The sequence below is a fragment of the Drosophila sechellia genome, chromosome 4 (genome assembly GCF_004382195.2).
Source record: "Drosophila sechellia strain sech25 chromosome 4, ASM438219v1, whole genome shotgun sequence".
NCBI lineage: Eukaryota > Metazoa > Arthropoda > Insecta > Diptera > Drosophilidae > Drosophila > Drosophila sechellia.
The window spans coordinates 1,063,889-1,090,641 of NC_045953.1; the positions used below are offsets into that span (position 1 = coordinate 1,063,889).

The 26,753-nt window shown below is 35.1% G+C and overlaps 2 protein-coding genes and 1 long non-coding RNA gene across 17 annotated transcripts in view; 2 read left to right on the forward strand and 1 right to left on the reverse strand.

Moving 5' to 3' along the window:
* Positions 1 to 543: 543 nt before the first annotated feature.
* On the reverse strand, positions 544 to 6,813 carry LOC6620110 (inhibin beta chain). Of its 4 annotated transcripts, XM_032723908.1 has the most exons (7): positions 6,622 to 6,791; positions 4,396 to 5,532; positions 2,770 to 3,498; positions 2,539 to 2,691; positions 1,791 to 2,047; positions 1,104 to 1,737; positions 544 to 1,047 (listed from the first exon to the last, which is right to left on the reverse strand). In XM_032723908.1, the coding sequence occupies exons 2-6, from the start codon at positions 5,390 to 5,392 to the stop codon at positions 1,105 to 1,107; spliced, it is 2,769 nt and encodes a 922-aa protein (XP_032579799.1). In that variant the 5' UTR covers positions 5,393 to 5,532; positions 6,622 to 6,791; the 3' UTR covers positions 544 to 1,047; position 1,104. The 4 variants fall into 4 exon arrangements, with proteins under 4 accessions (XP_032579799.1, XP_002044322.1, XP_032579800.1 ...); XM_002044286.2 differs by having other exon boundaries at positions 2,539 to 3,498; positions 6,622 to 6,795; XM_032723909.1 differs by having other exon boundaries at positions 2,539 to 2,928; positions 6,622 to 6,789.
* Positions 5,844 to 6,781, forward strand: LOC116801926. The gene is made up of 2 exons (XR_004362287.1): positions 5,844 to 6,119; positions 6,177 to 6,781. It is a non-coding gene; the product is annotated as an uncharacterized LOC116801926 (long non-coding RNA).
* A 3,713-nt stretch (positions 6,814 to 10,526) lies between the features above and the next one.
* LOC6620111 (paired box protein Pax-5) overlaps positions 10,527 to 26,753 on the forward strand; it is a 31,594-nt gene continuing 15,367 nt past the window's right edge. For 4 of the 12 annotated variants that reach the window (XM_032723873.1, XM_032723871.1, XM_032723872.1 and 1 more), the window contains exons 1-6: positions 10,534 to 10,782; positions 13,626 to 13,995; positions 15,483 to 15,623; positions 15,701 to 15,739; positions 21,989 to 22,154; positions 24,754 to 24,951. In XM_032723873.1, coding sequence (XP_032579764.1) covers positions 13,653 to 13,995; positions 15,483 to 15,623; positions 15,701 to 15,739; positions 21,989 to 22,154; positions 24,754 to 24,951 — 887 coding nt within the window. In that variant the 5' untranslated portion in view covers positions 10,534 to 10,782; positions 13,626 to 13,652. Of the gene's footprint in view, positions 10,783 to 13,625; positions 13,996 to 15,482; positions 15,624 to 15,700; positions 15,740 to 18,210; positions 19,401 to 21,988; positions 22,155 to 24,753; positions 24,952 to 26,753 lie in introns of those variants that run through there. The other 8 variants (XM_032723865.1, XM_002044287.2, XM_032723868.1 and 5 more) reach the window with 5 other exon arrangements.

A 26,753-nucleotide genomic window follows, 5' to 3' on the forward strand; every position in this document is an offset into this window, starting at 1 on the left:
GTAAATTCGTTTCTTCGATCAGAATTGATTTCGGCCCGAAAATCGTCTTCTAGCACAACACGCACACATATACGCGTTTTCGTCTCTTGTTTTTACTCACACAAGCAAGCAAATTCTATTTTTAGATTTCTTATGCTCTCAGCGTGAGCGAGCGGAAAGAGAGCAAATTTGGCCTTCACCAAAAAAGTGGCTGCATAGTGCCAAACGAATGTATGGCCGTTACGCATCTTGTTATTCTAGTGTCTTTGGCTGGACCAACTCGTTTAACGATCCTAGAACATACAGTTGCTTACGCGATATTTCATGATCCTAAAAAACTATTTAACCCTAAATAGCGAGGGACCTAGCTCTTAAAATTTTCCCGTTAGGCTAGCGGATTGATGTTCTGCTTGATTTGCTAAATAAAGTAAGTGTGGTTCCCATGACTTTAATGATTTCATACAGAACAACTGGCAAACACACAAAGGGATAAGCTATTATGCGAGCATCGCAGTCCAGCGTTGTTTACATTACATTTTTAAGTAACCGGAGAACATAAATTGATTTCATTTCATTTAGTAATACTTATATTAATACTTTATTAAACTGTAATATGAAATAATTATTACATGTCTGTGATATAAGCTTTTCAAGTTAGTAAAATTAATGTTTTGGCAGTAACAAAAGGAGCGGCGCTTTGCACATTTTATACGCAATTCAAACATTTCGTTGTATGCTTATGTTACATTGAACATATTTAATAAAGTAATTACTAAAAATATCGAATTTTATTAGTACAAAGATATTTTAGTGTGATTTGAAATATTCTTAAAATTTAAAAATATTTCATTTACGTAATTTAGGCACTTGCTCAATTTGGATTTGTTCGTAAATATATAAATATTGTCATCAGCATAGCTAAGTATAAAATAAAATTGAGTCTACTTTATGTATATTATTGTACTTTTAACTAAAAACTTAAAGACTTCGTTTAGAGGTTGGTGCTCAGTTAGGACACTTATGTATGTCTATTTCTACCGGACGGAAACGATAAAATTGTAAGACAAGCTGTAAAAGAAATTTTGTTTTAGAATTAGGTAAAATAAAATTGTGGTATTACTTACGCTAAGGGCAACCACACTCATCAACAACCATTTTTGGCAAGTCTCGCTTAATAATACCATCATCACCATAATATATTAAGGACATACTAGAGAATTTTATTGGGGCGCAACACGGTCGCATTCCATTCAGAAGTCCCATTTTCCGATACTCCTCTATAAAATGAGCATGAAATGTTTGGAAAGTGTCTGGCGTCCTAAAAGTGCCCGTGCAATCGCCTCGGCAATAGTTTGCGAAATATCCTCTGGGTGCAATAATCCAGTCATCCCAACCCAGTGCTTTGAAAGAAACATAAAATGATTCTTTACAGCACTGTCCATTTAAAGCTCCGCCACAATCTACGGCGCGTCGCCTGACACGCCTTTTTCTGTATGATTCTGTATGAAGTACGAGAAATGGTCGATTGGGATTCGTACTCAAGTAGTCGGACGAGTTCCCTCTCAGTTTCGAAGTTTGAAAAAGGTGCAAAGAGTAACGACCACCGCATCCAGTACAATCAATCAACAGTCGCAGTTTTTCGTGACTGGTATGGCCGTACCATTCACGGATTGTATCTGTTAAATCGAATTTTTGCCATCCTAAATTTTTCGTGTCAACTTCAAAAGAAGCTCGGAAGATAATAGCCTTGTCTATTCCCTAAAAATAAAATGCTTTAAAAATTAGTTAAGAAACAATATTTTTAATATTACCTTCTCCGTAATATTGATTGAAGTTGATAACTGAAATACCCATATTTTTATTCTGTGATGTTGTTTATTTGCTCCCCATTTTCTTTTAGTGTTTAGTAAATGTTTTTCTGGCAAACTTTTTGCTCGTTCAATCCAAAAACTATGTGGCTTGTCTATCCTTATGTGAATCTGAGCGCTTCGTATGGATAATTTTTGGCTGGGAACACGGCGGTTTTGGGCCGAAAACTCAAGTATTCGGTATTGTCGATATTGGGTTCCTTGAATTATGTATTATGCCATTGAATTAGAAGATGATACGCAAAGTACACACAATTACAAAGTATACACAATTACATATAAAAGATTTTATTGTTTTTTTGTTTTAAAGGATAATTGATTTGAAAAGAGATATTATTTAAGGTTTACAATGTTTGTACATTTAATTAAAAATAAAAGCTTTGTATATAAAATGTACTCTTAGGCGTTAGTATAGGTAGGTATGTATATAGGTTAGGTATATTGGTATATTGGCATATTGGTAGAAATTAAAAAACCTCAACCACTTCAACTTTGACGGCCTCTTTCGAGTAATGTTGTTATGATAATTCGCGTTCGCATACTCACTAGTTTGCAACGGGTATAAAATAAAATGTATATTTATTTATAGTAACGGGATAGTCGGGGAACTGGACTTCTCTTTTTTTTAATTTTTTTTTAATATGCCCTCGACGATAACGTTCAATCTTGTACTGAATAAAAATCTACTCACCCTCTTCAGCAAATGTAATTATTTCCTGAGTATTTCCAAAGAAGTCTTCATGATCAATATTCTCCTGATCATGAGCAAAAGATTCGTGATGTCCCTTCTGATTTTCATCTTCTATGCTGTGTATCGCTGGCTGATATCCAATGCTAGAGCGCCCTGCATGGTACCGGTTTTTATAATGAGTTTGAACACTGTAATCGTTAAAATATTCATAAGCATTGGGCCTGATCTCACCATTTATGCCAGAATGGGTTTTATTATCAATACTATGATTTATATCTATAAGATATGTAGATTTTTTTAAGGCATTCTCATTCATTTGTTTGCCGTTGAAGCCATTAACTTTTCTGAACGCTCCGCTTTTAAGCTTCTTGGTATGGTGGCTTTTTAGTTCTGTAGGCATAGATGAAATTCGAGAGTTAATTTTTAATTGACGGTTGTCTGTCCATCCATTTAAGAATGAGTTTTTTTCATCGATTCGTTCTATATAATGCCTTCGCCCTAAAGAACGATTTCTCAATACTTGCGCATATACATTATCTTTACTTATATTGAAAGTGAAATCGAACGGGGATCGATATCTATGATGACTGGGATCCCGTTCGCTGCTTTGATCGGTCCTTCCACCTCGGCCATTGAACAAATGTGATCCGGGCGAGGCTAACGCCCGCAGCTTGATAGTCTTCTGATCTAAATTCTTACCATTGCTCCCAAATGCATTGTTTGGTATCATTCGTCCACCATCGGCGCGATATATTGTTTCCCAAATAAATTGCTTTGGTAAAGGATTAGATACATTAGGCTTGTGGCTAAGACCAAGCTTTGTCAAAATTTGCCGTTTTATTGACTCCAAACGAACTTCATCGCTCGGTGCAATGTTGTTATGTGGTTGATTAGTTTTTTTGTTGAAATTATTGTTGGAATGGTATTTGTTGTAGATGTTGTAGTCTGTGTGTGGATTATCTGTGTAAATGTGATAATTGTAAAGTGTTATGTAAAATTTGTCATATAAATTGATTTTTTGTTGTTGTATGATGTGTTTTTATGTTTTTAGAAAAATTAAATTACACGACATTCTATCGTTATTTAAAATATCTTTTTGTCTTGCTAGCATTATTATTTTAAGTAAAATGTAAGATTTGAATTTATTTTTAAATGGCTCGCAAAAATCTCGGAATAGAATAAAATCACTAATAAAATCTATTTATAGTTTTTTAAATCCAGCCTATGACCTCTACTGTTTTTTTTTTTAATACCGAGCTTGACAAGTATTGTACATATTTACATCATTGGACCTTCGTTTTAACCTTACGAACAATATATAGTTTTTTATGACAATAAAGTTAGACGAGATTGCAATACCTTTCAAGACTCGTGTTGTTTTGATTCAAAAATATGTACGAAATTAATCGTGTAGCAAAGGAATTTTTTCAATCCTTAAGATAAACAAATTCCAATATTAAGATACAAACTCAGCCAGACTATGAAAATTTGTTCTAGATATTTGGTATTTGATATTTACCCTTTTAAGGGGATGAATATCTCAGAAGTACTGCGGAGTGGTCCATGTATTAAATATTATTTACATTAATAGTGGTACAACATTTGTCAATATTATAAATATTATTAAACATCGAATATATACATTAAAATGATTTTATTTTACTTAAAAATAACACAAAAATCTTAAAATTTAAATTTGTTTTACAAAACTATTTATTTACAGAATTGTTTTCTGGCGCTTAAGTCACCCCAACTCACATTTTTTTTACCTTAATTACGCCAAACTCAATGACATTTTTTTAGCCTCAATATTAAAAGACTATATGCAGTATCTACAAAATTTTTCTGAAAACTGACCTTTATCGGTGTATATGTTGGGCTTTCCGCTTTCATGGCACAAGGTGCAGCCCTTGTGACTCTCCAAATTCGAAGCATAATAATTACTACTGCTGATCCCATTGCAATTTATAAGCTTGACTTCAAACCAGACGAGTCCGATTAGAAGCCAAATAAGATTGGCTCTATTGCGTTTAATCTTTGAACAGTTACGCATTGAACCATGAATCGCTGGCCAAGGTGCTTCAATTTCCCTCAAAGGGTACACCAGTAGGCTTCTCTCTGACTGACTAAATAGTTTACGTCCGTGTATTAAGTCATAATTAGTTCCGTAATTTGTCTCCAAAGACTGGCATTTGCCATCGCTAAAACTAAGTCTTTGCTCAAAGCCGCTCATATTACTTTGCATTACATGATGAAGTCTCTTAGTATATCTGTGCCTGCGTCGTCTGCGATTGCGGCGGCGTCTCCTTCGCTGTCGTTTTCGATTACGACTTCTACAAAGCACTCTATATAGATTGTTGGACTTTACCTGTTGGTCGTTATTTATATCATACGATGTATACCCATAAAGCAACTTTAGCTTTGTTTCCGAATTGCTGCTGGGAGTTTCATTAGGTGTGGTAGGAACCGAGACGTGCACTGTCCTACTGCTGGCTTGGCTTCTATCTGCAACTCCAGACTGGCCAGGCACGGAAAAAATGTCTAGGAGAATGCAGCTTGTCAGGAGGGTCGCTACGGCAGTAACCCACCGAGCCAGCACTAAAATAACCGCCACAAACCTTGATACTCTAAGGACTTCGAGATCAGAAACTTTTTTACGCATTGCAGCGGATTGTGGAAACGACTTCCGGGAGCCAAGGCTGTTGCAGCAGTTTAAGTTAAAGCAGCAACAGCACTTTACAACCACAACGCAGCATCCCTGGCGACAGCAGATGCATTGACAATTAAAGAAGCATCTGCTGCCTTTGAATGACGCCTCCGATTGCGAATGATTAGAATCGAAGGCAAATCGCATCTTTGATATTTGGCAAGCGTGTAGTACAGGCAGTGTCCCTTAAAAACGTGGTACAAGGTTTGTCAATTTTATTTTCTTGGTAAACATTTTTTGAATCATTGCAAATCTTTTTCCTTGAATCTGTCGTTCATTTCGTCTGCCTGTTCAAAAAAACAAATTTTCGATTGGATAAGTGGTAAGTTAACTGGCAATTACTATGGAGACTTCACAAGAGAGGCCGATAGAAATTGGCAAATAAATTAAAAACAACAGAGAAAGCTATAGTCGACTTCCCCGATGCGATTTCATCATTTTTTAGGGATATCTAGATGTAGATATTGATATTGGGCAAATTTTTGTGGGTGTAAGAAGCGGCGTGGCCAAAGTGTTTTTGATATACAAAACATATACATTTTGCAAAAGTGTGGGCGTGGTAGATTTTGGCAGTTTATAGAGTGGGCGTGGCAAAAAGTTTTTTGGCAAATCAATAGAAATTTACAAGACTAATAAAACTATGACCAAATTTCGCAAGCGTGGCAGTTTTGGGCGTTAGAGTTGGCGTGGCAATGTGGGTCAACAAACTTGCGCTTCGTCTATGTCTCTGGAATCTGTTTGATCGGGACAGATCGACTCGGCTATTGATCCTGATGAAGAATATATATACATACTTTGTATGCTCGGAAATGCTTGCTTCTATTTATGGCACTTACTATTTAACGTATACACCCTTTCACTCTACGAGTAACGAGTAATAAAAATCTTATTTTCAAAATATATATAATATATATATATTTTATATTCTCAGAATACTTGCCTACGGACGGACGGGCCCGGCTCTAATTGCTAGCGCATATGTACATTTATTCCTGATGTGGTCGTAATTGTCTCCTTTTCTGCGTTAATTGACTTAAATCAATATACCACTTGAAAGGGTATAACATATTTAAATTAGTCTAAGCCAGCTTTTGAGCTTCGGATGGCACAGTTAGTACTACGTCTGAAGGACCTCATACCAAGGACCCACAGAAGCGGACAGGCAGCCCCTCATCCATCCCATCTTAAGAACTCAAGGCGACACACAGACTGTGTCCAGACGAAACGACCGACGCCTGAATGATAACTTACAAGCGTGGCAGCGGATAGGGGTGAAGAGGAATTAAAAGCATGCGTTTCACAAAAAACTTAGAACATATGTAGAAGGGTGTTATTTATATAGGCTTATAATCAGTGTATGTTACACTATGTATCACCTTTTTGTTTTTAGAAACAATAAATTTTAAACTTAGTAAATATTTGTATTTCTTCATGAGAAATATTAGAAAACACTATCACATCTTCACGATTTATAAATGTATTATACTTTTTCTTTCAACAAGGAAACAATATTTTGTATCTCCGTCGGTTGCTAAATGACATTGCATACTTTGTGAAACTAAGATGACACTTAAAGCTTTTTAAAAGCTTTCTTGAAAAGAACAACATTTCAGCGTTGCCATCTATCCCAACAGAAATATATGTTGCCATTCAGACTAGGAAAAATATCGATGCTATCGATATTTGCTTCCTTTCACGATTAAAAAACCGGCAGATTCAAATGGATGGATTTCATCCATCCATAAGAATGATTGATATTCTGGAAAATTTGACACTTATTCGCAGCAAGAGAGAATAACAAGAGAGAATGCTGTAGTTGAGATCCCCGACTATATTTGATAGTTACTCAGCTAGTGTGAATGCGAACGCGAATTTTAACCATTTTTTAGAATATCGATAGATATTAGGGGACATAAAATGAGAAAAAATGTAAATCGATAAAAATTTACAAGACTAATAAAAGTATGATAAAAATATCAAAACAAAATAAAAAACAGCAGTTTTGTTCGGTTTGTGGGTGATAGAGTGGGCGTGGCAACATGGGTCAACAAACGTGCGCTGGTTCTATGTCACTAGAAATTGTATGCTGATCTCAACCTTTTAGTTCGTATAGTTCCTGAGATTTTGAGTTCCTTCGGACAGAAGGACAGTCGGACAGATGGTCGGACGGACAGGCGGTCAAGGACAGTTCTATTCGGCTTGTAATATTTCTTTCTCTCTTACTTGTATACAAAAAAGGGTAAGCCATACTCTCTGAAGAATATGTAACAAACAGAACAAAGAGGATGTATACCTAACATTAGGCATAACAAATAAATATTTTAACGCTTAAAACAAGCAAGAGCCTCGTAGGAGTTACTAGAATCTGGACGGAAAACTTCAAAAAAAAACTGCTGGTTGAAAACTTCATCCATGCTGTTATCTAAAAACGTGTTGAACTTTATGAAAGCTAAATTAACGACATTTTTTTAATTGAAAGAGTATATAAACTATAGTTATATCATGTTATTCTGCTTTTATGTGCTATCGACTTGCTGCTAAAGCATAATAAAGCTTGTACTTATGTATGTGTTCCCGATCAGAAATATTAGCCACTTCTGTCTGTATGTACTAACTTTCGGCTCCCGAAAAACTCCGGAGATCATTATATGTATTATTCCGGGAAAGGGTATAGCAACAAAGTTAGTAGTATAAATATATAGCACAAAACATAATATATACAGCAGTGGCATTTTCAGTACCTAGAGTTAGCAGCCAAAAACAACCAAAAGAAACGGCGGAAAAGCAGTCTCGGTTGGCTTGCAGACCGTGAAAAGCCACGAGCCACGATTGAAATACCGAATTTCATACCAAAAACATATGAATTCCGATTGTTTATATCAAAAGCTATCAGGCGAATTCTACACAAATTTGTATACACCCTCATATACACACACACATGCATACAAATAGTTACCCGCCGTTTAGTATGCGGAATAACCAAAGAGCCTTCTAAAGGAAAAGCAAATTAAAAAAATTTGCAAAATATTTTTTAGAGAGTTTAAATTGGTCAGAATTATTCATGTAAGCACATACACATATAATTATATAATAATATGATAATGTAATAATAATATTTAGGATCATTGAACTTTTGCGAGGGACTTAATACCAGTTCTGGTACTAATGCACACATTAACCACATAGTATATAAGCAGGAAGGAAAATTAACAGAGACACGATCGGAGGGTAGGTTTTTTCCGGTTTGGTCTAACAGGTGTTTCACAAATAAAGCGCGGGCAACCGTCAAGAAATTTCCTTCGACCGCATAAGAATTCAAGGGATGACGGTAAATGAACACCTGAATATTCTGTTGTGTACACTACATAATTTTGTAACATATTATTTTTTTTTTTTAGATTTGTTGAGAAGTATGTAAAAGGTAGAAGAAAGCGTTTCCGACAATATAGTGATCAGAATCAATAGCCGAGTCGATCTGACCCTGTCCGTTTGTTGCCGGCCAAAATGTCATGCCCACACTTTTGAAATTTTTAAAATATTTTTTCATATATTTTTCAGTCGTGTAAATTTCTATCGATTTCCACTCTCACTCTAAGGTCCAAAGTGAGTCCTAAACTGCCACGCCCACACTTCTGAAAAATGTTTATATATTTTTTCATATTTCTATTGGTCTTGTAAATTTCTACCGACTTAAACTTAACTAAACTTTTTGCCACTTCCACGCCCACACTATTGGTGGTATATCAAAAACACTTTGGCCTCGCCGCTTCTTACACCCACATTTTTAAACAATTTCAAAATTTTTCTCATTTTATTCCCCAATATTTATAGATATCCCAGAACAATGATGAAATTTCACACTTCCACGAGCTGAGTAACGGGTATCTGATAGTCGGGGAACTCAACTATAGCAGTCTCTCTTGTTTTCTTAATACATTTGTTGCATAGCATTGTTGCTTATGGAGAAACGGTAAATAGGAATGATATATAATACAAATAGTAAACGTCTTATTCTGATGGCTATTTAGTCCCTTTTTACGAAGACAAGTGGCTAGTAATTTTGACTAAGTATTTTTATATACTAATAGTTTTCAAAAATAAAAAAAGTTGGATTTGTTTTTGTTTTTCTTATACTATAGTAACACCAGTCAGCTCTTCATTTTGAAACGGTTGAGTAATCTCTCTTCTCCCTTTCGTGTAGTTTGCAACGGTAGTCGAAGATTGCTTGGCACGCGTCGTCTTCTCTTTAATAGTTTTAATATCAGCAGCCTGCTTTAGATCGTCGTTCAGGGATGACAATTTAACTTTTTCTTGGTTTCACAAATCTTACAAAATGTGGATTTTTTTTGTATACATTGAAGCTTATAAGCAATATATGTTTGTGTATATCATAAGGTAGTGCCGACTGTACTCCTAGTACACCTATGTATATTAAATGATTTATTTACAAACGTATATTACACATTTTCATATGTGTATGTATAAGTATTTGTTCGCTTTCCAACCTGTAGAATGCAGGTCACTCAATGTAATAATACGCGATCCAGACGGTAAAAAGGGGGTTGATTACTTATGTATATAAACTGACTTAGCTTCCGTTTAACACATTGTAGTTACTTCAAATGTAATACATAGTCTTGTGCGCACTTTTCGAGAGCCTGTTGTTAAATGCCAAAAGATAACACCATTATATGTACCTAAAAATCGGAAATGGGAAATATACAGGCCTTTATTGGAAAACAATTAGACGAATATTGGTCAGCTAAGCCTTAAGAAACTTTAAGCAGTAAGGACTGGTAGGTTATGAGATTGTGGCTTAACAGATATAAAAACTACCGATCATGATCAGGGATATACCAAACACTTCGAAACGCTTTCTTCTTCTTACAACGAATTTAGAATAACCATTTGCTATACGAGTAACGGGTAAAAACACTCCAACACTATGATCATTAAGACCAAGCAGGGGAAAACAAGAATACCATCTCATCCCTTCTCATTCAGTGACTTTAACTAATTTGTTCTCTTTCTTTCTCTCTATCACTCGTTCTGTTCGCAGCGACGATCGTATTTCAAACCCAGCTTTTGCGTCCGAACAACATGCTAGGTCTCCCGATTAGTCGACAGCCAGCTGAGTGCGAATGTAGCCGACCAACCGTAAAGCCGCCTTGGGCCAAGTTTTGAGCGAGACTCAAACATATAAGCCATCATAAACACACTCAAAAAAGTGGTCGCCTGAGTTTGAGCGATGTAAACTGCTTCCGTCGTCCATTGCCATTCAACAATTTAGTTTCGCTCGAGATCTCTTGGCGTACGCTTCAAGATCCACCTGGAAATCGTGTTGCTTTGTGGATTTGTAGCCAACAGGTGGTACGCGCTGTCTTTTTTACCTTTCAAGGCTTAGATTCCTTGACTCAGTGATGTTATTAGTGTATAAATTCGTATTTGAAAGTTTTCACTACCATAACTGAGTGATTGATCATTTATTCTTTAAATCAATTATATGTTAACCCATCTTTATAAAACGAAAATATTCAGTGAGTAAACTAATGCATAATTTTAAATATATTAAGGTGAAAATAATTTCTTAATCATCCAAGTTATATAACATTAAACACTTAAGGTGCTTGAGTTCGGCTTTAAATATAAGGGGGTACGCCGAATTTGAACAGCTCATATTTACCCACGCTCGTGACCTTGGAGTACTTGTTTTCTTTGTTTTCCTAGACTGTCTTAACTTAAAATTCTGGCTCCCCATAGCTACTATTTGGCTGGAGTGTGTGAAAATACAATTTTTTTCCCACTTTTAATTTTGTTGAATTGAATGCAGTATGGGGTTTATTCTGCTTGAATACCAGTTGGTAATGAAAAGAACAAATTGTAGGAACTCCAATGACCTCGTAACAGGACCGCTGTGCCCGACCATGACTTTTAACTATATACTTCCAAATTTATAATATATATTATCAAAAAGAAAATGTGTGTATCGGATTCAAACCCTTTATTCAAATTCGAACACCACAACAAAACACAAAACTTTTACTACACCCATTACTAGAAGAGTAAAAGGGGGTACACTAGATTCGTTGAAAAGTTTGCGGTAAAAGGCGTTTTGCGTTTAAAGTATGTATATTCAGAATAAATAGCCGAGTCGATCTAACCCTGTCCGCCTGCCATTCTGTCCGTCTGCCTGTCCGTCCGTATAAACGTCAAGATCTCAGGACTACAAAAGCTAGGTTTTGATATTTTCATATATTTTTCCATATTTGTATTAGTTTCGTAAATTTCTATTGATTTGCCAAAAGACTTTTTGCCATGCCTACTCATACGCATACATACAACCCAAAACTGCTACGCCCACACTTTTGATAAATGTTTTAATATTTTTTCATATATTCATTAGTTTTGTAAATTTCTATTGATCTGTCAAAAAACGTTTTGCCACGCCTACAAACCGCCCAAAACTGCTACGACCACATTTTTGACCTAATTTAAAATTTTTTCTCATTTTATTCACCAATACTTATCGATATCCTAAAAAAATTGGCAATTTTGCGTTAGCATTACCACTCGACTGAATCATTCTCTCTTGTTTTTTTAATTGAGTTTTCTCGTGAATTATAGAAGCTGTGCAAGCTTGTTTCATACCTGTGCTACGCAGACACCATATGTATATTAATTTTTTATTGATTTTATTTATGGAGTGCTCTTACGGCCACGAACTCAAATATGTTCTCATAAAATATAATAGATCAATTGTTATTAAACAATTTTTTTCACCCCCCTCTCGCTGCTACTACCTGATTAATGGGTATCTGATAGTCGGTGAACTTGACTATAGCTCTCTTTCTTTTTAGTCTATTTAGGAAACAATAAATGTAGAAAGAAAGCAGATGGGCTAAACGAACACATTTATTCCTATACCCATACACGTAGCTGACTCGATCATATGGCTATATTGACCCTTAAGGAAGTGTCAGTCCCAAAAAGGTCAATTAACAACAGGTGAAAAAGTGCTAGGGCGCACGTTTGCGCGGGTTAAGACTTCATTCGGCGGGAAGAAAGTGCACCTTGCCCTGGATAGCATGAGCGTATAGTGAAATAGTGAAATATATGTGTGCCATTGAAAGTACGAATCACAAGAATGAATGCTATAATCAAGTTAGCCGACAATAAGATATCCGTTACGCAGCTAATGAAAATGACAACGGGAAATTTCATTAATTTTATGTGGCTTAGCGATAAATATTGGGGAATAAAATGACTAAAAATTAAAAAAATGTTTACAATTGTAAGCTGTTTGTGAGCGTGGCTAATAAAATTATTCAAAAATATCTAAAAATTCTTCAGAAATGTGAGCGTGGCAGTTTTGTGCTGTTTGTGGGCTTTAGAGTGGGCGTGGCAATATGATCCTAAACAAGAATATATATGTATATATACATTATATGGTCGGAAACGCATTCTTCTACCTGCTACAACCTTTTCAACGAATCTAGTATACCCTTTTAATCTACGAGTAACGGGTATAAAAATATCATAATCTGATTGATTTATACCCGTTACTCGTAGATTAAGATTTGTTGAAAAGTATGTAAAAGGCAGAACGGACCGTTTCCTACCCTATAAAGTATATACATTCTGGTTCAGGATCACCAATCTATCCAGTACTATCAAGTAGTCTGAACGCTGTGATCTAGATAACTATAACATAAAGAAAATTGACATGCAGTAACGGGTATCTGATATTCGAGGAAATGAACTATAAAATTTCATGTTAATCATAAATCTACCAGATCGGTAAATACCATTTATATGACAATACATAAATTTAGTTCATAGTTTCGCGTAAAATGCTCTTATTTGAATACATAACTTTAATACTTACTTTATATATAGCTTGGTTGCTTTCGTTTATTTATTAAAGCCATTACCTGTTGATTCGTTGAAAAGCACAAGTGTTTTCGATCTTATAAAGTATATATTCATAGACGAGTCGATCTACAGATCCTAGTTGTAGTCATAGGGCAAGATTATTTTAGATAATGACGGCGGCCACCCAACGCCTATAAACTTTCAGAAGCTGTTGTCACATTTCAAACAATTTTATTTTTTGTTATTTAAATATTTGTGTTACCAAACATTTTGTGTACGCCTAGCACCCTCAAACTGCGACGATGAGTGAAATATCTAATAGTCGAGCAATTTGACTATAGCATTTTTTCGTTCTTGCCTTTAAAATAGTTTAATTGCCATTGCCTAATAAAATAACATTTGGGCAGACATATCCATTCCTTGCGTAACTGCATAGGTCAACTGCTTTGGCTAAGCTAATATCTCGTTCCTTTCATAATAAAAGAACACACCATTTTCTATATTCCAGGAACTCATACATTCTGTTGAATCTTTGATGCTTATAATGGATATACAGACATCGTCACATCATATCCACGGGCTCGGGACACATGAGCTCCAACATCGTATTTTACAGCCACACATTCTACATTCAACTCAAGAAGAAACCCTTAATACAAGTACAGGCCAGCTGGAGCACGATTCCCAGCATCTGCAACAACATCACCTCACTCATCATCAGCAACAGAACGTTTCACCGACTTTGCATAATTTACAAAACAACCGCACTGGTGATAACCTGAGCACTACTATTAATACTAATCAAAATCAGCATGGTCATCAACATCTTTCCGGAAGTAACATGTATACCTCGCCCCAATTGGAAGATAAGTCAAAAGGTAACCAAAATACCATCAAAGAAGTATATACATTATATTCTTGATCAGTGTCAACAGCCCAGTCGATGTAGCCATATCGGTGTGTCCTATCCGTCCGTCCGTTACTACCGAAACTAATCTCTTAATTTAAAGCTGGATATCGGAACTGCCCAGATCAGATCACTATATAATAAAGCTGCTCTATATAAGCTCTACTCTAATACTAAGTTCTACTCTATTATACAGCTGAAATAGCAACAATCGGAAAATATCAGTCAAATTAATGGAAATGAAATGCTACCTTCGTTTTTTGGATCATAAAACATTCTAGTTCGGTATACAACAGTTTTTTGACAATATACAATTTCCGTTTAAAATAAACGAAAATTAATTGAAAATACAAAATAGAAAATCATAGCTCATATCGGCTTTTCAACGTTAGCTCCTGTTCATGTTCAGATTTTAGTTTTTAAGCTGACGCATTAAACTGGCATTTTGTGTTGTAAACTTTTTGAATTTTAATTCTTAAGAACGTTAACGTTCGTTCTTTGATTTTATGACAAAAATTGCTTAGATTGATATATTCCAGTTTACTGTAACAATTAGACTTAAACAAAAGATAACATTTTCATGCCATTAACATTTGTAGGGGATAAGTGATGATCGGCGAAATAAAAGGATGGTAATTCCAGTTGCAACCGTCCAAAACTTAAGAACAATAGCGATTGCAAAAAGAAGAGAAGGGGACATTTAAAACAAGTTCACAAGTGCAATGTACTTGGACCGCGATTGAAAACCTTTTATATCCCCTTCCAAGATTTTGCTGGTGAATTCAAATTCAAGTTCTATGAAAGCCTCAGGGACAAAAAATTAAAAGGTGTTTACTTCAAGTCACGGAATTTTCGGTAAGGGGAAATTTAACATGTTCCTAGAATGTTTCACGATTTTTATCCCCGAATTCTTAAACAACAAATTATATACATACATATGTTGTCGCTTTGTACACTAAAAAAATTTATAGAAATTTGTTCCATTCCGTTATTTATGTTATGATATTTTGCACGTCGTCTCAGTTTTATAAAATGTGTAACTGAAATTGTGTATTCGCCGATAACCGGTGTTAACTGCCATAACTGCGTTCTTACTGGTATATACCAATCGAATATACCATCATAATCGAAAACAAGATATTTTGTAATATTTTTATTAGCCTTGTTCGTTTATATTGGTATACCAACAACACTTTAAAAAAATACTAAAATGCGTTACACCTTCAAAACTCCAAACCCCACAGTTTCGAACAATATTTAAGTTTTTCACAATTTATTTCCCAATATTTATTAATATCCCAGAAAAATTATGAAATTAAAAAAAAAAATATATATAAAAAAAATATCGGAAAACTAAACTATAGCGTTATTTCTATATATATATGATAAGCGAAGAAAGTAAAATATTAACAATAGCATCTAAACAACTTGTTAATTTCTTTAAATACTAAAATCTAGCGAACAAGTTTGATGAGTATTCAAACAGGACACTGAGCACCATTTCGGATGCCAATACGACGACATCTGCAAACAATTTCATAACACAATCCCAAGGAATAGAGTGGATAACAGCCATGAATGATATTCAAAACGGGGCAGGTACCACACATATCTTTATGATTATACATATTTTTACCTATATTTAAATGCAAACTATTATTAATATATCTTTTCAGAAGACTCACACAGTTCACAGGGCAGTATTTCGGGAGATGGTAAGATAAATCTACAGCTATATGTATACTTACTAGTACCGTGTGACCTATCTCCCACCTAATCATTCACACTGATTTTCGCATCAGTAAAGATTTCTCACAAAGCTATGATATAACCACCACCCGATCAATTTTTTGCGGCTTAGTTGGAATTGTCTCAAGTAACTGGGTGCCTAATTGAAAAAATTTACTTCGACCGCAAAGCTGTTTCCTGACTATGACATAGTTTTTTTTTGCTTTTGTATTTATTTGGTTTGTGGGATGGAAATGGTCATTCGAACTGGACGCTAGCCCTGTCTTCTCACTAAGTTGATGATCGTACAACCTCAAGATCTTATTTACATTCAAATTGAAGCACAATTGGTGTACGATTACAACGCTCACATTATAAGGATATAAAAAAAATGTGATAGTAATCCAGCACCGACTTTGTAACCACAAATATATGGGAACAAAGATTACTCCGTGAGTACAACTTAAGTCGGCTGAAGCCAGAAACCACAAATCAAGTTGTTTTCCGGTAGCTTAGGTATCTACTTCCGGTGCTAAAGGACTTTTTAATTTAAATAATAATTTTCAAGCGATTTAATTTTGAATTTCGTACTGATACTAGTCACTTGGCTGCCTATTTCTTCCTTATCAATTTTAATATTTCCAGAAACACAGGGCTTATGTGCAAAAAATTTTAATCGTATATAATTTGTACAAAACAAATGATCAATGCACTATAAATTACAAGTATCAAACAATATGTTAAGTTTTAAGCAATGACTTTCTTAAACACAAATATTCTATAATATTATTTAGTGTAGGGCGGGTTAGATTTATAGAGACAAAACGTTAAATTGTTAAAGCACTTGTAACTGTCAGTAGAGTAAAGAATTTTTTTTGACGAAAATTTATTTTGGATTTTTTTTTTTATATATAATGAGTAATATAATAATATATATATAGTAGTAATATTATATAATAATGAGTATATTCATTAGCCTATAAAAAATATTTAAATTTTTAACCGGCCATTTTTTATTTAAGCGTCCCGCAGGAGTATATGTATACAGTGCAGTTACAGTTAAGTTAGCAGAAATCAATAATTTTTCACAGTGTGCTTTTTTTGATTTTTAACCCTTAAGTAGCTCGCGTAAGCTTAGTATCACCATTAATATTTTGATAAGTACTCAAGTAATCAACTAGTGGGAGTGCGAAGGAGAAATTTCAATATAGTATTTCCATAGAAATTGAAAAAAAAATAATAAAATGAAATAAATCAACAAAATTTTTAAAAGTAGAAGGGCTATAACGTTTTTGGTATACTGAGTTTGACAAGAAAAATAATAAAACGGAATAATCAAAACATTTCTAAAAAATTGTGGTCATGGGAGCTTTTTTGCAGTTTCCCTACGGAGCAAACAGTTCTTTGGCCAATCTACAGAAATTCACAAATGAGAAAAAATTCGATAGAGCCAGCACACGAAAGTCGTGGGCAAAAAATCGTATTGCGTTAAGCATATTATTACTCTAATATCGGCACTTACTGTACAACTAACGCGTGTAACAACGCAACAACAACCACTTATTGTATACATAGTTGTCCCCGCTCTCCTAGTGGTCTTCGTCACTACGCGGAATGCCGTCCACAGTGATCGAACAAGAGCACCTCACGGTGAGAATTAAGTGGGTGTGTATTGTGGTCGGATTAAGAGAGATCAAAAACTACTTCCTCTTGAGGAACATGTGAATGTTTCATATTTAACAAAGCTACATTTAATAAAGCTACAGCAAAACCTATTGTTCTAAGATTTTTGTATTCATTTACTAGACACACTTTAACAGGTCACGGCCACAATTTTTGAAAATGTTCAATTTTTTTGTTAATAATAGAGTTTTTTTTCAAATTTAATATATATGGCGAACACTTTTTTCAGCTAATAATATTACGAGGGACCGTTATTTTCAATGAATGTGATTTTAAATATGCTCCAATAGTCCGATTTTTTACATTTTTTTGCAACTTAGGTGGCTATGAGAAACAAACGCGAAGTAGTTTCCTTGATTATCACCAGTCCGCCATGCAATAAATATAATTTGCAAATAAAATAACGACCACAAATATTTCCTTTTGTATGACCCAAATATTTAAATAGGAGCGAAACGGGATTTTATTGCACGAAAAGCATTGCATATTTACACAAGAATTGAGGCTAGTTTCGGCTTGACTTTGAAATTATTATATGTAAATTAAAAATACCTGGAATTAAGTTACATTTATTGCGTTATTTCCCCGAAGTAAATCAGTTCACTATTAAACTGATCACATTTCTGATAACAGTTTTGAAACATATCAGGCCTTGTTGAAAATTTTGCAGAGATGTAAATATTTTTTAAGTTCCAATGGGTTGGTACGGGACTGGTGCAAAGAAACGCCTGCGTGATATTCAAGAGTGAGAAAGAGATGTCGATAAGCTCAGTGGCTACGCGTTAATGAAGCAGGCATGAAGTTGTGCTGTGATTGGTGCCGTTGCGCACGATGACAGACCTTCTTTGTGGCTATTGGTTGATTTCAAGGCCGCTCGCTTGCTCATTCCAATCCCAAATCTGTATATGTCAGCCCAAGACGAGGGAGATGAAATTCAAAATTCAATAAATGTTCTTAGTATTTCGAAAAGGGAGTTTAGTGCTTCTTTTGCTTTTCAACATAATACAATTCATTTATAGAGAGTATTATAAATTAATTGTAATATGTTGAAAGCTCAAATTGTGCCAGCACAAAACCTAAAATTGCCTAAAAATAAAGCTTATTCCGTCCACACAAATGCTGCCATGCTCTGAGCGATTCGATTGGCCACTACAAGAGCAGCCACCCAGTATTGTCGTTTGGTGATGCTACGCCTTGACCGTCCCCCGGCATTGGACCGTCTTCATTGGCTGGCTGCACTAAGATGAAAACGGCAACCGATACGAATGGGCGGAGCGGTGTCGTTGTAAGTGTAAAGAGAACGATGTATTGCGAAGGACATGCATACGCCCGCGCCTCTGCACGTGAAGTAGAGATAGGGACAATCAAAAATTGTAGAAGCAGATAAGAATAAGGAAATCGTGCGCAGAATCTCTGCGGCTGGCAGCAAACAGTCCGGAAAAAATGGTTAGCAATATTTTACGGTACACAAAACGAAAGAGAAAACACGCTTTTAAATAAAAGAAAAATAATGTCAATGGCTTGACTAAAGAAGACCATACCTACATAATAAGCCACAGCAACGAGAGTGCTTGGTCCACTTTACTTATGCAAAGACGTAGACAAACGAAAATCAAACTTCATCTTCAACAGCCTGCCGATGGACAGTGCTTTTCCAGAACGTCAATCAGAACATCGGAGCTGCAATCGGAGCACTTCTAGCTGTTCCGGCATCGATTACAGGTTCGGTTTACCGTTACGGTTTGCGGTTGCGGTGCGATACGTATATCACGCTTGCAGTTAAATCCCACCCTTGAACAAACTTTTAATAAAATGGTGATCAAAGTGAATACAATAACGTGATTGTGTCTAAATTTTGGTTCGAGAAAGAAAATAAAATACTGCTTCATTATTATCTTGATTACTCTACGATGGACCTATCTACAGCATATCGCTACAACCAGAACATGATGGAATACTACACATGTAATACTCTATACCATAAATAATTAGATATAAATATAACATTTTTATACAATACCTATCGATTTAAATCGGATAATAACCTTCATAATAATGAAGGAATTGTTATTAAAAATTGTATTTGTGTATTTAACTACTTAATCTTTTTTAAATATTAAAACACAAAAGAAACCTATCTCCGGCAAACAAAAATGTTCCAGTTTTATAGTGTGTTTCATTTTAACTATATATACAGTTGAAGAGAGTGGTTTAATCTAGAGTATTACCCATTTTTTTCTAGCGGCAACGACTCCATATACCATACTGACATGGTAAATGGTAAACATTTGGTAAATATGTAGAGTACCAAAATGTATACCTGTTACTCGTAGAGTAAAAGGGTATACTAGATAGGTTGAGTTGCATGTAACAGGTAGAAGGAACAGTTTTCGAACCTATAAAGTATATATATGTATATTCTTGAGTCGATTCGATTTGGCATGTAACAATATTTGCGTTCTAGCCCACATTGAGCAAAAGGAGAATATTTTGTCGAGCAGTGTTTCTGTATAAAGATGTACGGTCCAGAAAAGTGCTTTTGACTTATTTTAGTATTTAGCAAATAACTTATGGTTTTAATTAATAGTAAAACTGTTTAGCTCACCAAGTCATTAAAATCAGGAATTACACTTGTGCATAAACTGAGGCAGTAAGCACTGAAAAAACCAAATTAGTGAAAAACTGAGAATCATACAGTCATGTATCTTAAATTTAAATGACACGTGAATTTTTTCCTGTTCCTTTGCAGTATGTTTGTCATTAAGCCTTTTCCTTTCATTCTATATGTGCGGCTTCTTTTGGTTTACATTGGTATGGAATCGGCTGTATTTTACAAACTTACAAAGATGAATATATACAGACAATAACAGGAGGGAAAGTTATAGGCGCGTTTATCGACTATCATATACCCATTACCAAAGAGGGAGAGAAAAAAGCAAGAGCCAACGCTATAGTAGAGTTCCTGAACTGTCAGATACCCGTTACTTAGCTACTGGGAGTGCGAAAGAATTTGTGCGTAAACGACTGTTGATACTTACAATAACATATATGCTTCATATTGTCGCAAATGTCCTGGTTGAAATCAAAATTCCATACCCTATAATACCATTAAATTGAAATTATTAATCGATGGGGAAATATGAAATTGCATACTGCAGCGCTCATAAAAATACAAAAAGAAATAGACCTAAAAATGTGTAAGTCCTCTTTTTTAAAAGAGTTTGCTTACTTTTAAAGAGTTTTTTAGAGCTAAAAAATGTTAAGAAATATTGGTTGGACTGTCTATATTCAGACAATGCATTTGAATCTTTTTTAATTTAAAAAAATGGTTGTGGTATAGTGTGATGAAGAATTGTAAGAAAATTTTCTGACATTTTGGGGTAAATTGCATTGGATGTGAAGTTTCTATTTATAAAAACATTTTTCTAAATTAGGGATATTAGTTAGATAGTAAAGAAACCTTTTATCTAAGCTGAGGACAATATTTTCTGGACATTCAGAGCATATTTTTAGCATTTAAATTGAATTAAAAAAATGTTTTTTTAATTCTCAAATATAAAAAACGTAAATGTATGCATATGCATTTGCTACGCTACATAACTTAACATATACATATGTTATAAAGCTCCATTGTGACTACCACTTATCAAAAACAGTAAAATCCTCTTATGTAAACTAAATGCACAGCAAAATTTCAGAAAGTTTCTCTGAAGTCACATTTTTCCCTACCGAATTAAAGAAGCAAAAAATGTGCAATTTACTTGTGTCGATTTCCTAATATGCATTACATGATATAATTTTCATGTTATATCCGGTCTTTCTTACTCGTAGAGCAAAATCAAAGTTATTAGAATAATAAAATAATAATAAAAAAAGAGAGAATGCTATAGTCGAGTCGACTATAATATACGCGTTACTCAGCTAGTGGAAATGCGAACGCGAAATTTTATAATTTTTCTAGGCTGCCGATCAAGAATATATCTACTTTATATGGTCGAGAACGATTCGTTCTGCCTGTTACATACTTTTCAATGAATCTAGTATACCCTTATACTCTACGAGTAATGGGCAGTTTCTTGCCCAATAAAATATATTTTCTTGATCAGGGTCAGAAGCCGTGATCTTGGGAAATGTATAATCCGAAAAGATTGAGATTAAGCAAGCATCTTCGAAAATCATAGACGCAGCTCATACGTTGCCACGCCCAAACATTATTTATATTTTTTTATTAGTCTTGTAAATTTCTATCAAATTGTTAAATATTTTTGGATTTATTGTGTTATTTTTTTAAATTTATTATTTTTCTATTCCCAATTTCTACTTACACTAGTTGAGTAACTGGGAACTCAACTCTTTTGTTTTTAGTTGGATCATAAGTTAAATATTTTTAGGTGATAAAATAAATATTATTTGAAACCGAAACATGTTCGCAACGTTACAAGCTTCAGGGCAAATCACTTAATATTTTTTGCGAATAAAATTTTGTGTTGCAATTTTTAATGGCAATTGATTATCAAACTTTACCAAAGCTTTATTTGATTTCTCTTAATTAGGTCATGGAGGCGTTAATCAACTTGGTGGCGTATTCGTTAATGGTCGCCCACTTCCCGATGTCGTTCGTCAGCGTATTGTGGAGCTGGCCCACAATGGGGTCCGCCCATGTGACATATCACGTCAATTACGGGTTAGTCACGGTTGTGTGTCTAAAATACTTTCAAGGTAATAAAGCATTTAATTCAAACAACTTTATTGCAGGTTAATATCAACTTAATTTATACTCACAAGATAACACTAAATTTGTTGAGAAGTAGCAGATAGAAGGAAGGGCTTCCAACCATATGAAGTTTATAAACAAATATTTATTATTCTTGATATTGTTTTTTCTTTCCGTGTGCCTGACCGTATGCACCTCGAGATCTCGGCAACTTTTCCAGACACTGGACACAAGCGCTGCGGTACAATTAGTGCTTACGGTCTCAATTTTGTTTAACTCCCTCCTATCTGTTACGTACTTTTCAACACATATGTTATATCCTTTTACCTAATGAGTAACGGGAATATGTAATTCTTGTGTTTTGACATAAGAAGTGTACTCCTTTACTATTTAAGGAAAACTGCAATCTCGGCACTATTTTATATAATTTATTTTATATTTATATAATTATATTTATATAATTTTAATTGAAAAGAACTATCAAAAAGAAATTATTTTAGCTTCGGCATGCCGAATACTTTGATACTCTTCTTAAGGTAGTTATATATTTGAAACAAAACGGGGTTATAAGAAATAATAACACTTTATGCTCAAATACAACGAAACTAAGATTTCTTTTCTAATATTTTTGTACTATTACCATAAGGCATACAAGATATAGTCGTGTGATTGTGATCAAAGTAAAAGCAATACAAGAGAGAATGCTATATTCGAGTTCCCCGACTATCAGATACCCGTTACTCAGCTAGTGTGAATTCGAACTCGAAATTTTATAATTTTTCTGAGATATCGATAGATAGTGGGGAATAAAATGAGAAAAAAATTAAAAATTCTTCAAAAATGTGGGCGTGGCAGCTTTGGGCGATTTTAGGGCGTTAGAGTAGTCGTTTTTGGCTAATCGATAGAAAACTATGAAAAAATATCGAAATGTTTTTGAAAAATGTGGGTGTGGCAGTTTTAAGGCTTTAGAGTGAGCATGGCAAGAAATGTTTTGTTAAATCGATAGAAACTTACAAGACTATTTTAATTATTATGAAAAATATCAAAAAGTTCTTCAAAAATGTGGGCGTGGCAGTATTGGGCGGTTTTAGGGCGTGAGAGTGGGCGAGAAAAAATGTTTTGTTCTTCAATCGGTAGAAAATTACAAGACTAATAAAAATTTTAAAAAATATAAACACGGTTCTCAAAAGTGTGGACGTGGCAGACTTGTGCTGTTTGTATGTATTAGAGTGGGCGTGGAAACATGGTTACGAGTAACGGGTATAATTATATATTGTCAAACATCTATAACAAATTAGATTATTAACTATAAAGTGGCCAAACTTTAATACTACCGCAAATTGAAAGAAGAATTTTTATGAATTTATCTTTAAAACTGAAAAAATAATTTACTTACTTTACATATAGCTGTATCGATTTGGTTGTTAATACTGATCAAAAAATTATATGCCTGCAGGAGTATAATAAAAATGTTTGAATTTTGTAGTTCAATATACCCGTTACTCGTTAGTCAAAAAAGTGTGTATCAGATAGAACTTAGCGTTTCCGACCTAAGTCAGGATCCCAATTTCTACCGATATTCCCCCCCCGGCTCAGCTGCTCCTGGCCACTTACGCCGATGGCACTGCCATGCTGGCGTCTCATTCTTCACTGCAAACTGCCTCCAACGCAGTCCAGGAATGGCTGCACGCAATCGAAAAATGGACTGCCAAATGGAATGTGGCCATTAACTCCTCAAAGTCAGCCTGTGTAACTTTTTCCCTGCGACCCGGAACCTGCACAGATCTGACCTTCAATGGAAGCCCTATCACCAATGCTAGATCGCACTGCTACCTAGGATCGGAGACTGACCTGGAGGGCCCACATCACGTCGGTCAAATCTAAGTCACTGGCGAAGCTAAAAAAGCTCGACTGGCTCTTCCACTCCAGCAAACTTTAAATGAGCTCTAAGGCTCTTTTAATCAAAGCCATTCTCGCTCCAACGTGGAGTTATGCTATCCAGGTGTGGGGAACTGCCGCCAAATCCCAGCTTAATAGGCTCCGTGTGGTCCAGTCGAGAGCTGCACGTCACGCATCTGGACTCCCCTGGTACGTGACGAACATGGTCATCGAAAGAGATCTGAAAGTTACCCTTCTTGGGGATCAGATTAATTTCCACAGCAGCCGTTATGCCGACAGGCTTATGGCCCACCCGAACCAACTAGCAACTATCCTAGCTGATCCCATCTCCCTCCGAAGACTGAAGAGGGTACACCCTAGCGATCTCCTTACCCGGAGGATAATATAACATATTACATTTTAGTAATTGATAACTAGACTAGATTTTTCTTTCTTTTGTACTTTATAACTAAGATACCACTTGGTCTCATTTATTTTTATCACACATTAGGTTATGTTCAGAGGAATTACTGGACGATTCCTTTTGAAACCTTAATAAATAGAATTAGTTCCCTTTAAAAAAAAAAATACCGATATTCCAAAAAATTTTAAGATTTATCTTTACGCTTCCAGTTGAATAACGGTTATCTTATAGTCGGGGAACTCGACTTCTTTAGCATTTTCCCTTGTTTTTGGTTTTTAATTTATCTAATCCTTTATTTTCAGATATTATGAGACTGGTAGTTTTAAAGCTGGTGTTATTGGCGGGTCCAAGCCAAAAGTGGCCACTCCTCCGGTTGTAGATGCAATAGCAAACTATAAACGCGAAAATCCCACAATGTTTGCTTGGGAGATACGAGATCGACTTTTGGCAGAAGCTATATGCTCCCAAGATAATGTTCCCAGCGTTTCTTCGATAAATCGGTAAGTAAATACTAGCAAAGATGTTACTCCCAATAAGTCTCAAAACAGTTTAGAACGTATATGCGCACATCCGCGATGCGGATGTGATCTGAAGTTTGTTTGCTGTCATGCTGCTAACATCCGTATCCGTTTCCTTAAAAACTAAGCTTGAAAAGAAATCAACTTCATGCAGTACTAAGTATATTACACCAAACCTTCCATCTAATAAAAATATCTAAGTAGTTTTTAGCGTTCATAATTGTGGCACAATGCTTGACACACGACCACAACACAAGCCACTTTCCCTTCTAGCATCCGGTGTGGCTTTATTGCCGACAACATCATCGTAGATTTTGGGCCGTGCCACGTGGCAGTTCCGAAGTCGACACTGTCCCACATTGCTATTATTTACGCGCATCCACTTTGACCATAATTTATGTTGGTAGCATTCAACGATGCCAACCAGAGCAGCTTGAAAAACCCATGTTTTATTTGAAATTAGCTGAACCCTGTTTAATTTTAAATTTTTTTTTAATTTAAAAAATTTTAAAGCTCAAAGTGCAGCAGAACATTCTAAAAACAGGTTACTACGACTATTTTTCTTCATACAATCTTACGATTAGTCGTTTTGGTTGTCCCGTGTTGCCCGTTTCGACTCACTACCTGTTATGGCTCTCAAACAAGACTAGTTTGGTTAGGAACGAATGTGGGCCATTATTATAAAATGTTTGTCGAAGAATAATGTTAAGAAATGTTCTTTATATTTAACCAAAAGCATATACGTCATTATCTGTTGATCTCTTATTTCAAATGTCAAGTCTCACTTCTACTCAGCATGCTAGAAAATGTAATTTTAATTTTATTTTTTAACCGTTCCCAACACGTGCAGCTATAATCAATTCGATTCGTATTACCACCGGGTCCCGCAAAAAGTAACAAACGTCTAGGTTGGCATGTGGCCGCTGGTAATGCAAAAGTCGCGACGGACAAGGGTAATTCATGGTATAATCAAGGAGGAAGAAAAATTTCATAATGCGACAATGTGTGATGTGATGGCACTTGAGCGATGATTAGGGTGGCGGTGATTCAATCGAATAAAAACTGTGCGTACGGCGGTGGCAGGACTCCCCTTATACTGATTCCCAGGAGGCTGTCACTTAATAAAGTGACTTTCATAGCACTCAACCAATTTTAGTTTTCAGCCCTCCACTCAAATACATTGAAATGTCCATGAAGCGGGATGTACTTTTCTCGCATCCCAAACATATGTCTCAATTGTGTGCACTGTCCAAATATTCAATTGCTCATCCCGTTTCAAGCTGGTACTCAAAAAAACATAAAACCTGAAACTGTTGTCTTCAGGGCACAAACTAGGCAGAGTTAACTTCTGCCCTTACAACCCCCTGTAGCATATGGTTACCTTAACAATCTGAAAAGAAACCTAAAAGGTACTTAAATCAACGCTATCATAGAAGTCCTATGATTTTTAATAGGTGTATTTGGGTACCGCGTTTTATAATTATTAAAGTTTATTGCAAAAGTGTACACAAATACTGACTCGACACGTTTGGCATACCTGGAGTATGCAGGGTGTTTTCATGCCGCTTATACGGACAGAAGGACATGGCTGTATGGACTGACCAATATTATTTATATATCTATATTACGTCTGGAACGCTTTTTTACTTGTTACAACGAATTTTACTTTCAGCGTAACGGGTAAAATTATAGTATTGTATTAGTATAAAATAATAATTATTATAAAAAATATATTCACACGTTAGGAACGATCTTTAAAAGCTTATTACACATTTTTGATTTAT

What these genes read in the sequence shown, in the direction of transcription:
- LOC6620110 (XM_002044286.2), bottom strand. Translation starts at nt 5,392, where the DNA reads ATGCGATTTGCCTTCGATTCTAATCATTCGCAATCGGAGGCGTCATTC. An exon ending in CAACATATACACCGATAAAG is followed by an intron (nt 3,499 to 4,395) that starts GTCAGTTTTCAG and finishes ACATTTACACAG; the next exon opens with ATAATCCACACACAGACTAC. An exon ending in AATTACATTTGCTGAAGAGG is followed by an intron (nt 2,048 to 2,538) that starts GTGAGTAGATTT and finishes ACATAATTCAAG; the next exon opens with GAACCCAATATCGACAATAC.